The sequence below is a fragment of the Streptopelia decaocto genome, assembly GCF_964273445.1.
Source record: "Streptopelia decaocto genome assembly, chromosome: 17".
NCBI lineage: Eukaryota > Metazoa > Chordata > Aves > Columbiformes > Columbidae > Streptopelia > Streptopelia decaocto.
This window is the reverse complement of record NC_138672.1, coordinates 876,767-889,987: the sequence shown is the minus strand read 5'-3', so window position 1 is coordinate 889,987 and position 13,221 is coordinate 876,767. Positions and strand designations below refer to the sequence as shown.

Below are 13,221 nucleotides of genomic sequence, written 5' to 3'. Positions count from 1 at the left end.
GTTCACAGGGCACTGCCTGGGGGCATCTTCCTGTCTGCAGGCTGGAAAACAGGACAGGTCAGACTAAGTGTAAGGTGTCCAGCCAAGGTGATGCTGTTCCTGGGTAAGAGGAGTGGCTGAAGGCATGACAGGATTCTGTTGAAGACCTACTGATCACACAGTTGCAGTTCTCAAACATTTGTTTAAAAATAACAACTCCTTTTGCATTTATTCCCACCCATTCCCCAAGAGTAGGAGACTGAAAACAAAGACTCAGGGAAGTTCCTTGACTTTAAAATACTCCTTCTCTTGATTTTCTCCTTGAAACCTCTTGTTGTAAATATTGCGGGGGTGAACTGGAGCTGTGAGCAGCCCTGACCCACACAGCACCCTCTGCACAGCAGAAGGACCTTTCCTGCCAGATAGGGTTTGCTCCTTCCACCACATCTTCTCCCCTCAGTGTTGTTGGGCTCTCCCGGGCAGGCTGAGCGCTGACCCTGGCAGGCGGCAGAGTCCCTGCCCGGCACAGCCCTGGGGTGCAGGGACCCTGCTCTGCAGGACAGCCCTGGGCACCCCTGGGTGCTCCCCCTGCACTCATGCTCAGCAGAAGTTGTTGTCATTCCCTGTTTCTGTGACAGTGGAGCAGGGAAGCCCTGCTCTGGAGTGTGTTCTTCTCCTCTACAACAGAGATACTGTGAGAGAGACCTGACAGATCCTGTAAATTGTGGGATGTGCCAGCTTAGGGTCTCCCTCCAGGAAATGCAGTTGCATTGGCCTACAGCCAGAGACTTACCGTGTTAGAACTGTGATTTGTCTCATTGAATCCTCAGCAACCAACCACCCCACATTGCCTTTAATCTCTCTGTGCCTGGCTCCTGTGCCCTCGGTGCTGCAGGCAGAGCCCTCAGCCCTGCTGCGTGTGCAGAGGAGCTGCTCCTGGGCAGAGCTGTCTCTCTGCAGCGCTGCCACTGCCATGAGCTCCCTGTGTCCCAGGAGCCCAGCCCAGCTCAGCAGCACAGGAGCAGCCCATGATGTCCCTTTCTCTGTCCCCTCTGGGCTCCTCCAGGTGTCCCTCAGGCTCCAGTGGCACAACTCTGAAGTTGAAGTAATCAGTGATGTTGATTCTCTCTCCTCTTCAGAGACATTTCTTTCCAGCATTGTATTTTTCATTTGAAAAAATAAATTGGTATGACAATCTTCTTCTTGTCCCATCATTAGACAGGACATCAGGAAGGTTACAGAAAAAGAATCTAATTTCTCCAGGCTGGGGGAGGAACATCTTCAGTTGAATGACTTTAGGCATTTTGTTCTGGTTTTACACTCCTAGGTCTAGAGAGACATTCATCAATCTCTGGCCATGTCATGTCTGTGCTCTGAAGCAAAGCCTTTGCACACATGGGCTCTTGGACACTTGGCACCAGGTTTCTTGTGGCAGGTCAGAGCTGGGCTGGTGCCACAGCTGGGGTGGTTCAGCCCAGATGTGAGGCAATGTCCTCAGCCAGGGACCTGACTGGGGGAGCTGAAGCTGTCAGTGCTGCAGACAGAGCTGTGACACGGATGGAATGAACTGCCAGGCAGGGTGGCAGGAGTGAGTTCATCTGGTCTCAAGGACAGCAGCCTCCAAGCACAGCAACAGTCCAGATCAGAACTCAGTCCAGACCTGGAAGGCAATTCAAGGCCCCATAATGAGCTGTTACTACTGCAGTTACTACTGCTGTTACTACTACACTTAGGTGAAACAAAGACACTTTGTAGCTACTGATGAATTTAATAAGGGAAAGAGGTGAGAATCCCTGTGTCCTCCTTCCTCCCTCTTCACCAACAATGTGTCCCAGGCCTCTGTGACTTGAGATGGGAATTTGTAGAATAACCAGCAGTGGATGTGGATCAAGTCAGGGGTCACTGGAACTAACACAATCCTTTCCAGTCTATGGGACAGCAGGGGCAGCATCCCAGGAGCTGAGACAGCAGGACAATGTCACAGTGAGGCCACTCTCCACCATCTTGGAAAGCTCATGGAGACTGGGGGGACTCCCTGACCACTGGCAGCTCTCACACAGTGTGTGCACTTTTCAAATGGCCAATGGGTGAGCAGGGGAATCAAGGGCTGTGCCCCAGAACATGTCCACTGGGACCCCATTTTGGGTGTCTGGAAGAGAAGGTGACAGGGTTTGCCCAGGGCAGGTTGTGTCTGTCCATCCTCTTTGCTTTCTGTGAGGAAAGGACAGGGTTGTGGATGTGAGGAGAACATTGATGGTGTGTTACCATTGGTGGCCTGTTACCTGGAAGTCAGCAAGACATTCAGCACCATCCCCCTACAACATTCTTGTGCCCAAGGCAGTATATTCTGTTCTGTGTCAGTGTGTAAGTAGATGAGTAAAAACAATCTGGATGGTTGGGCTTGGAAAGGTGCTGTAGAAAGGGAGAAACTTTCCAGTCATGAGGACAGTCAAGCACTGGAAGCTGTTTCCCAGGAGTGCACACCCACTCTGTCCCAGAAAGTGACTAAGATGTGTTTGGGTAAAGCCCTGAGCAATCTGGTCTGACCCTGCTGTGAACAGGAGGTTGATCAAGACACCTCCCGAGGTCCCATCCAGTCTGAATGACACTGTCCTTCCTTCCCCTTCATGTTTTCAATTTAGACAAAGCTCTCAGGTTCTCTGTGACCACAGGAATAATTCATATGAGGTGCAGGGCTGCTTTACAAGTGCCCCCGAACAGCCCTGACCACAACTTTTGCATCCCTTTTCATTTGCCCCAATCCAGGGTCATTTTTGCTGTCCTAATACCCTTCCAGAAAGAACTGCCCATGTTGTTAACCCTTTCATAGCAGGTTGTTCAAGAGGTGTCAGCGTCCATGTACAGAGTCTGCACATCAGCCAGGCAGCAAAGCCACCGTTACAGAAATGGAGATGAGACACTTGACCAGCTCCTTGCACCCAGATATCAGCGTGACATGTCTGCTGAGATTCCAGGGAACACCTGAACTGTAAGTGCAGAGCATGTGAGTCCTGGTTGGGTATCCTGGCTTGTCTCCTGACCCATGTGGTGCTTCAGGCTGTGAAGAGAATCAAAACCAGCCATTGGACTGGGGTAGTTCCATTTCACACGTATCACACAGGGCAGATGAAGGAGCTTAGAACTCCAGACTCTGCTGCACTGTTGGGACTGCAGAGACTGGAAATGCAGGTGACAGTGTGTGTCAGTGCACACACATAAAGATTCTGGCTTCCTTTGGGTCTTTGCACTGACCTGGGATCTGTTCCTTGGCTTTCTTTGTCTCAAAAAGAAACTGTTCTCCTATGCAACCTCCACATCACACCACATAAGACATAATTAAAGTTAAAAAAATAATGAAAGAAGCACAATTTGGGGGTATTCTGTCCAAGAGGTGCTCCCGTTTAAATGATTATAACAAAAAAGAAGTGTAAGCAAAAGCATTGTTCTAAGAAATTCTTTCAAGACACAACTGCTGAGGTGTAGTAGATGTTTTGCAAAGCAAGAATGACTGTAAGGACTGAAATTAAAGAGATTTAAGCCATCATGATCATCAGTGAGAATAAGGAGTTGCCACACAACAGCCGCCTCTGAGGAAAGCTGGAAGTGATGGAATTGAAATAGTTTCAACCCAAATCATAGAATCAGAGAATCATTTAGACTGGAAAAGACCCGTAAGAACATGGAGTCCAACCATCAATCAAACATTGCCAAGACCACCACTAAACCATGTCCCAAAGCGCCACATCTCCACAGCTTTAAAACACCTCCAGCAATGGAAGCTCCAATCCTGAGCTGGCAGGACACCACTGGCTGCAGTTGGACATAAGATACTGGTCATGGCTGTGAGTTCAGCCCTCGCTGGCAGAATGTCTCACACCCTCACTGAGGAGGGCAGGGGGCTGGGAGATGGGAGCACGTTTCAGTTTCCAGATCCCAGCACAGAGCCCAAACCATCCTGCCCTTGGACTCTGGATCCCATTTCCTGAGATGCAAAGCTGGTGGGGCTTCTGTGGCTAAGCATGTTAAAAGGCATGAATACTCATTCAAGTGTTTGTGTAATTTCTCTAGGAATGTCAGTCGTATATGCTTATATTTACACATCTGTAAAATAGTACACTGCATCTGTGGTAGCCCACCTGGCAATGACAATTAAATAGGCATTTGCACTAAGAGGCTCCAAACCCCATCCACAAGCACACATCTAAGTGGTTCAGATGACGGGTGGTCTGGCAAACGTCACCCTTTGTGTCCCCAGATGATGGACACTGCTCATGTGCCTGTGCAGAGAGTGGCAGGAGCTGGATCCCCTTCTCGGGACAGACTCCTTCCAGGAGAGACACAGACACAGGGGGAACTCATCAGGGCTTTACGGCATTTCACTCGGCATCAGTTTTGACATATTGGGTGCTGTCCTGTGACTGCCCTTCCTGCACAAATGATCATACAAACACAACCATTTAGTGAAACATGGTCATAAAGGGGCTGTTATGGACAAGAAATGTAACCATGAAATCTGGAGAGAGCGAGGAAGTTCATAATAAGCACCAGGAACGACCAAGAAACTCAAGGCCTCTTCTGAAGAGCGGGAGGCCTGAGCAGCCGTGATTGGCCATTGTAGGTGTGGGAGAGGGTCAGGGCATGTCAGGGAGAAGCAATGAGATGGCTGATGGCTTCAATGAACCCGTCCAGCCATGTCTGAGCCCAGAAATGGAAAGCAGTTGATGTTTGCAGGTGGAGGAGGAACAAGAGGAAGATCTTCCTGGGAATACGGAAGGATGAAAGGCCTCTCCGAGCTAATAATGTATGGCAGTGCCATTTGCATGCTGTGGGCATGGCTGTGCCTGGGAGACGGGGAACAGCTGCTGCTGGGGTGGCTGTGCTCAGTCATGGCCCATGAGCGGACCCTGCTCTGCTCCTCTCTTACACTGCCCACACTTGGATGGACCTCAGGAATCATCCATGAACCTGGTGGATGAATGAACCTTCTGCAGTGATGGGTATGGCTCCAAATAGGGGATTCAAGCAAGTTGGGGATGGGGACACTGAGGCGACTAGTGACCATTGCCAGGTGTATGAAAGAAGCTGGATGAGTTGTGAGGAACTCACAGGCATTTCCAACTCCCCAGAAATCCAGAGCCTTGCAGTTAAAGCAACAGCACTTGACAGAAAACCCACCCCAAAACACAAAACACTCACACTGACCACAGGAAAAGCCTTGAAAAACATTTAGAGAAAAATCTACCAGGTCCCAGGGGTCAGGGCTCAGCCATTCTGGTGATGAACAAGCATCAAGGGCTCACATGGCATGAGAGCCACCTCCACATGGCCCTCACCACCTGGAACCACTGTCTCCAAGTCTTTCCTTCACCAGCCTCCAGGGACAGGGACCTGCACGGGTTGTTTCCTTCCCAGCTGTTCCAGTGATGGCCCTTCATGGGGTCCCAAATACCCACAGAAACTTGGGGTTTGGTTCTGCCTTTCACTTCATTAGAGGTTTGTTCATTGTTTCAGTAGCTGCAGTTCAGGATCATGGCAGCAGAGGGCTCATTAACATCTAAAATGCTCTTAAATGCCAGGCTCTGTGCATCATTTTCCTGAGGGCTTCAAGTTTGGTGTGGATGATCAGAGACATTTTAGGAATAGCCAAACATAGAACATTTTCATAACAAATAGTAATAAAGCCAAATTTCTTCTGTTCCCTTCCCTGCTCGCCTTCCCTCTCTTTCTAGAACAGGTGGTATCAGCAGCCTCCAGTTCATATTGATGTGTTGCATCTCCTGATAAAGACTGAATATGTCAGAAAAGTGCGTAATTAAATCACCATGTGAGTGAGGAGACAAGCCAGGACAGCTCAATAGGAGTCACACTCTCTGGACCAAGAGGTGGGTGTCGCTGGCAATCTCAGGTGCCACAGCACAGCGATACTTGTGTTCAGGAGCTGGTCAAGTGACCCATCTCCTGTTCTGTAATGGTGTCTTAGTTTGCTCAGGTCACCCTTGACTTGAGCCCCAAAACACCCCCTGGGTGTTCTCCAGACTCCTGCCTTCAGGAACAAAGTCCCAGGAGACCTTGCTGGTGAAGATGGAGGCAAAGAAGCCATGAAGAACCTCAGTCCTGTCTGATTCTCCTCTTACAAAATTCAGCACCAGGCCCACATTCACCCTGTCTATTCTTTCACTGCAAGTTAAACTCTGTCAGCTCATCTTGCTGCCCTCAGCCTCCCCTGCAGGTATCAAGTCCAGGGCAGCTTTGGCATATTCTCTGCATCCATGGACAAGTTTTCTAAATTCCTCCTTTGCAGCTTCCCCTGCTCCCACCTCCTGTGTGCTGCCTTTGTGCCCTGCAGCTCCATCGGTTCAGATCAACAGCCTCATGAGATAAATGGTTCTTTCCTTGAGTACTTGGAGAGATCATTCTTGTGCTTGGAGCAGGCTGTCCTGTAAGGCTGATCAGATTTCCTGAGCTCCTTCACACTTCACACCTACTTCCGTGTCACCACTTTGCCCACCATCCCCCATTATGTCCAAGTCTTCTCCTCTGGAGCCCACCAGCCTGTGCTCTGCTGCTGGCCTTCCTCCCTCCCCTCTGGTGCCTGGGACCCCACTGTGTCCAGGTCACCACAGTCAAAGTGGACACTGATGTTCACATCCCTTACCAGCTCTTTCTTGTTTTCCAGTTACAGATTCAGGTGAGCATCATCCTTGTTGGCCCACCAGGCAGCCACATTAGGAAGTTGTCCCAAGACCTTCTAGAATGTTGGCACCTACAGCTTTGACTGGTCAATGAATGTCAGGGCAATTACAGTTCCCCATAGGAACCTGCTCATTGACTGGAGATTTCCTTACTTTGCTGACAGAAGATTTTTCCATTACTTCTCCATTATCAAGTAGTTTGCAACACCCGAAACATTGTCACCCTATATTGGGTTTCCATGCCAAATTCTTGGAACTGGGGGTGAGTGTGGCTGTGCTACAGTTGTCACCTCTCTCAGAAGACAACAAGAGTTCGAACAATGTCAGACAGAGCTGATTTCAGCTGCTCCAAGATGGACCCACTCCTTGCCAAATCTGAGCCACTCAGTGGTGCTGGCAGCACCTCTGGGATATTGTATTTGAGAAAGGGTAAAAAACGCTGCACAACAGCAGGTGGGAGAGAGGAGGGAGGAAATGGGAGAGAAAAGCTCTGCAGCCACCGAGGTCATATCCCACAGGACCCAAGCAGGTCGCTCAGCAGGCCAAATCCTGCTCTCCTGAAATCTTGCTCTTGGCCTTGTGATCATCTCCCAGGAGCCTCAGCTCCACTTTCCCATCCCTGACTGTTCCATCCTGACCAACTCTTTCTGGTTTGTAAGTGTGAAGTCCCACAGGGCACCTCACCCCACTGACTCCTCAGTCACCCATGTCAGGAAGATGTTGTCAATGAGCTCCAAACCCTCCTGGATGGCTGGTACCTTGCAGATATTGGGATATCTCAGGCCTGCCATGAGGACACAGCATTGGAAACATGAGGCTTCTTTCATTTGTCTGAAGGAGACCTCATCTAATTCCAATTCCTCATCAGTGAGTCAGTAGCTGATGTCCAGTCACCACAATGTTGCCCATGTTGTTCTGCCCTCTCATGTTGACTCCTCAACGTTCAGCTGACATTGTCTGTCCCCAGGCAGAGCTCCACACATTCCTGCTGCTCTACCATATGAATGGAAGCTTCCCCTCAAAGTGCAGACATCTGGCATTATGAGTACTGGTTCCCAAGACTCCACAGTTTCTCTAGGAGACGGTATTTGTAGTGCCCTTTAACTCCTTATCCCGTTATTTTGGGAGAGACACCCTAATCAGGATAAACCATCTGCATGGAAACATTAACAGATGAATGAAAGGAGTTTCTGTCCAGGGAGAGTCGTCACATTGAGGAAATCGGAAATTCACCCATCAGAAAGATCTGAAGTTTGATAAGGGGAAGGGGCCAGTTCTGTATCAGGGTGGCACAATAACCCCATAGATCAGGACAGAGCAGGACCTGACACGCTGAGCAGTGACCCTGAGGAGAAGGGCCTGGGCACTACAAGGTCCCCACACCAGCCCGTGGTGCACGCTCACCATGAACAAGGCAGCTGCACACGGGGCTGCATGAGGAGGAGCGTGGGGACCCAGACACCTGCAGTTCTCATCCCAGTCGGTTCAGCACTGGTGTGACCCACACACACGGGTGTGTGCCAGTGTGCGGCTTCCCAGTTTGGAGAAGCAGGGAGGAACTGGAGAGTGCAGGGCTGTGCCAAGGCAGGTTCAGCACCTTGTGCATATGGTGTGGGGTGCTGAGGGACCTGGGCTGCTTTGGCCCAGCAGTGCTGGGGAGGCTGCAGCAGTGCAGGAGTAGCCTGATAGTGCTTGAAGGGTAGTTTCAGAGGTGGTGGAGGTTTTCTGCATAGTGGGAAAGAGCATGAGAAAGAAATAATGGCCCAAAGTGCAGCTGGGGAGGTCCAGGCTGGACATGAGCAGAAAGGAATGTGATGGAAGGGCAGTGCTGTGGTGGAGCAGGTCAGCAGAGGGAGTCTGCATCAGCCCAAGGCTTTGTGCTTCAAGGGACAGCTGGGCAAAATGGAGAGACCTCAGCAAAGGAAGGAAGATGCTTAGACAAGAGCAAGGTGGGGCAGCAGGGGGGATGTCTCCAGCCTGCAGGGACAGAGGTGCAGGGGATGCCACAGCACAGGACAGGCTGTCGTGGAGATGATCACAGGATGGAAAGAGGCTGAAAGCCCCACCAGACATGAGCTCCTTCTCCCCTTGGCTATGGCTGTTGTCTGAACCTCTGATGGCTGTGAGGAGTCACCTTGTCCTTGCAGCACAGGGGCCTCATGGCCTCCTTGTCCCCAGCCAGGAACCTGGGAGGTGTGGGACCATAGTCCTGCCCTTGGCCTTGCACAGCCCCACATCACACTGTCCCAGGAAGGGCCCTGGGCAATGTGAGAGGGACAGGATCTGATTTCCCAGGGCTGGGGGTCAGGGCTTGGCCTTTTGGTTAAAGAAACACAACCAGGTTTACTCAGCATCACAGACATCTTTACTTTGCTTTTCCTGACCTCCAGTTTTCTTCTCTAACCAAACAAGGATATTGTTTCTGAGTAGGTTTCCTCAGTGGGACCCATTAACATTAGAAGAAACTTTGGAGTTTTAATCTAACTTTGACTTCTTGAGAAGTTTCCTCCACTTCCTCCAGGGTCTGAAGTTCACGGACTCAGCACCAAACCCAGCAGAGGGGTCATCAAAGCGCCATGGGCTGCTCCTGTGCTGCTGAGCTGGGCTGGGCTCCTGGGACACAGGGAGCTCATGGCAGCGGCAGCGCTGCAGAGAGACAGCTCTGCCCAGGAGCAGCTCCTCTGCACACGCAGCAGGGCTGAGGGCTCTGCCTGGGGATCTCAGGAGATGAGCAAGTCAGAGGGAGATTAAAGGTGGTCAGGACTGGGAGGATGACTGAGAGCTCAGTGGAGGAGAAACCTTTGCAGCCCTTGCCATGGTAAGTCTCTGGGTGCAGGGCAGTGCAGCTGCAGCTCCTGGAGGCATCTCCTGAAACTGGCACAGGCACAGCTGGTGGGATCTGTAAGGACGGGGCTCTTGTCAGGCCATGTTGAACAGCTGTGAAGCCGGGTGAGCACCCAGGGGTGCCCAGGGCTGTCCTGCAGAGCAGGGTCCCTGCACCCCAGGGCTGTGCCGGGCAGGGACTCTGCCGCCTGCCAGGGTCAGCGCTCAGCCTGCCCGGGAGATCCCATGGCAGCAGCTGTGGGGGGAAGGAGCGACCCCCGGCAGGGCAGGCAGGGAGCTTGTGGGGTTGAAGGGGCCTGTGTAGGTCAGGGTTGCTCAGAGCGCCAGATCCCCCCACAGACATGGCAGAGGGTCCTTCAGAACAATGACATCAAGACATAAACAGCCGCAAGGGAAGGAGTCTGTGCTTTCAGTTTTCCACTCTTGCTCGTCTGGGTGTGCAGTGGGAGATGGGGATTTATTTCTCTCTTTGGAGAAGACACTGAGACCCCAGTTCTCGTTAGGACGTGTCTGAGCTGCTCCTGACCCCCTGCACACACAGAGCTGCCCCTGGGCAGTGCCAGGAGGTGTGAGCAGGACAGAGCTGAGCACACAGCGGGTGGGACGGGGTCTGTGACACTGACAGGGAGCAGACCCAGGGACAGACACACAGCTGCAGGCAGCACAGACATGGGCAGGGAGAAGGAGCTCCTACTAGATATGCCAGGGACGGGGTTTAGGAACCCCCCTGCAATTCCCTGCAGTGCAGACACATTTCCCAGTGCAACCCCTGGTCTCCTCTCCTCCCCAGCAGACCCTCTGTCCCAAAGCCATGGGGTCCAGGTCATGAGTCTCCACCTCAGCAGCTGGACCTCCAGGTGAAGGGTTCCTGGAACGGGGTACACAAAAAAGGTGCTAAAAGTACTTGCTCTCCAGTGTCATTATGTGAGTGGCAGCAGCACAGCCAGGTCAGGAGAAGGTTCCACAGCATGCCCGTCTGCCTTTCTGTCCTTGCTTTATTTTCTGGTAGCACTGCAGTGTCCTGTTTCTCCACCTGTCCCTGCTGCTCTTGCTCTCTGGGGTTGGGGTGGGAGTGTGGGTCAGTTTTTGTTCTGACAGCAATTTCGGGGGTCTTGACCCAGAGGTGTGTTCATAGAAATTAGATGCCCAAGCTGCATTTTAAACTGTGATGAACTGTTTTTCTCACTTGTTAGAAATAAAGAATGAGCTGAAACATCCTTCCATCAGGGAGGGGGTTTTCCATGAGAAACAGCCTGTTTATTTTCCTCAGAGAAGTCTCCCCTAACTTGTCACTGTCTTTTCCTCCTTGCACAGGTCCTCATGCCCACAGGCAGCAAATGTCCAACAGCAGCTCCATCAGCCAGTTCCTCCTCCTGCCGTTCACAGACACACGGGAGCTGCAGCTCTTGCACTTCTGGCTCTTCCTGGGCATCTACCTGGCTGCCCTCCTGGGCAACGGCCTCATCATCACCACCATAGCCTGGGACCAGCACCTCCACACCCCCATGTACTTCTTCCTGCTCAGCCTCGCCCTCCTCGACCTGGGCTCCATCTCAACCACTGTCCCCAAATCCATGGCAAATTCCCTTTGGGACACCAGGGCCATTTCATACTCAGGATGTGCTGCACAGCTCTTTTTTTTCGTTTTCTGTGCTACAGCAGAGTATTCTATGCTCACCATCATGTCGTACGACCGCTACGTTGCCATCTGCAAACCCCTGCACTACGGGACCCTCCTGGGCAGCAGAGCTTGTGTCCACATGGCAGCAGCTGCCTGGGCCACTGGGTTTCTCTATTCTCTGCTGCACACGGCCAATACATTTTCACTGCCCCTGTGCAAGGGCAATGCCCTGGGCCAGTTCTTCTGTGAAATCCCCCAGATCCTCAAGCTCTCCTGCCCACACTCCTACCTCAGGGAACTTGGGCTTATCGTGGTCAGTGCCTCTTTAGCATTTGGCTGTTTTGTGTTCATTGTGGTGTCCTATGTGCAGATCTTGAGGGCCGTGCTGAGGATCCCCTCCGAGCAGGGACGGCACAAAGCCTTTTCCACCTGCCTCCCTCACCTGGCCGTGGTCTCCCTGTTCCTCAGCACTGTCATGTTTGCCCACCTGAAGCCCCCCTCCATCTCCTCCCCTTCCCTGGACCTGGTGGTGTCTGTTCTGTACTCCGTGGTACCTCCAGCAGTGAACCCCCTCATCTACAGCATGAGGAACCAGGAGCTCAAAGATGCCCTGTGGAAACTCTTGAATTAGTGTTTTTTTAAGCAATAAACTGCCCATCTTTTTCTACATAAGAGCTTTTATGTAACTAATTACAGAAATAGCCTTTCATCTCTATTTTTTCTTGTTGATGGTGGTTTTATTGTGATAATGGTGTCACCCCCCTTTCACTGTCTTCTTTTCTTGTATAACTACTGTCCATGATCTCATGTATTTAAACAAAATAAAGGGCCCTGTCGTGACTCATTCTCATGGTATCCTTTCTCCAAGGCCTATTTGGAGCTGCAGGAACAGTTCCTGTGTGGAGGGAAGAGTCCAGCCTGGCAGCCCTGCCAAGGAGCAGCAGCGCTTGGTCATCCAGAGCTGTTCTGGTTCCACTCTCACACTCTCCTTCTCATCCCTTGTGTTGGTGCAAGGCCTGAGTGCTCTGGCAGCTTGGTCACCGTCCTGCTGTGTGTCAGTCCTGTGGGCGCAGGCAGGGACAGGCAATGGGCACTGCTGTGACAGAGCTGGCCTCAGTAACAGTACTTGCACAAGGAAAAGTGATCTTGTATGGGCAGTGCATGATGGTTTATATCTTCTTGCAAAGTTTCTCTCAAGATTATTCCTACAGAAGTGGCCACAGATGAAACATCAGTGTGCAGATGAACAGTGTGTGTGTGCAGGGCTGGCACACAGCAGTGTCCTCTCACAGCCAGGCTCCTGCCAGAGACCTGCAGGACCAGCAGAGCAGGGGCTGGGCTGTGCCCATGTGCACTAGACACCCCATGGAAGAAGCCCCAGGTCAATCACCTGGACTGGCCCCTCACAACCACCATTTTTTAGCACTGGCCTCCCACCCCAGCTCAGAGGTCTTTGTCCCTCCATGGAATTACACTGAATGAGTAGGTCAGAAATCCATGTTCACATTGTACAGATGAGATGTGAGCATGCAGAACAGGTACATGAGTTGACATGAACTTGAGTCAGCACAAACACCATCAGCTATTCCTTGGGTTTCCATCATGGCCTGTGGGACAGACAGGGTCTCGAGGTCATTTCTCATTGGGAATAACATTGCATGGAAACTGTTTGAATGCAGCACTGGGACGTGCTTCCTTTAACCAATGTCCCTGTGTCCATTCCTCATGACGTGAGACATGTCAGATGAGTGCAGAGCAGGTGACACACCACAGGGCTGAGGTGTCTTCTGTCCTTTGGGAGTGGCAACAGGAGGCCAGAGGGACACTGTGACTCCTGCCTCTGTGTGTAAAAGGGACAGACTCTGTCTCTGAACATCCCTGGGTGCATAAGGAGTCCATGAGGCCAGCTCAGATGTGGACACCTGACAGAACCTGACATTTATGCGTATGACTCCAGAACAAACCCCACCGGGCCAGACAGATCAATCTCACATGCTCCTGTCTGCTATGTTGTCCTTACCCATGAGTCTGGATTGTGGTCTCAAATGTGTCAGAGCAACCAGAGAGGTACTCAGGTCCTTGGAA

General features: G+C 51.6%; 1 protein-coding gene across 1 annotated transcript; it reads left to right on the top strand.

Annotated features, from left to right (window-relative positions):
• Window positions 1–10,852: 10,852 nt before the first annotated feature.
• On the top strand, window positions 10,853–11,767 carry LOC309447216 (olfactory receptor 14J1-like; the record flags this gene model as incomplete). The annotated part of the gene is made up of 1 exon (XM_082067619.1): window positions 10,853–11,767. The coding sequence occupies one exon, from the start codon at window positions 10,853–10,855 to the stop codon at window positions 11,765–11,767; it is 915 nt and encodes a 304-aa protein (XP_081923745.1).
• Window positions 11,768–13,221: the final 1,454 nt, after the last annotated feature.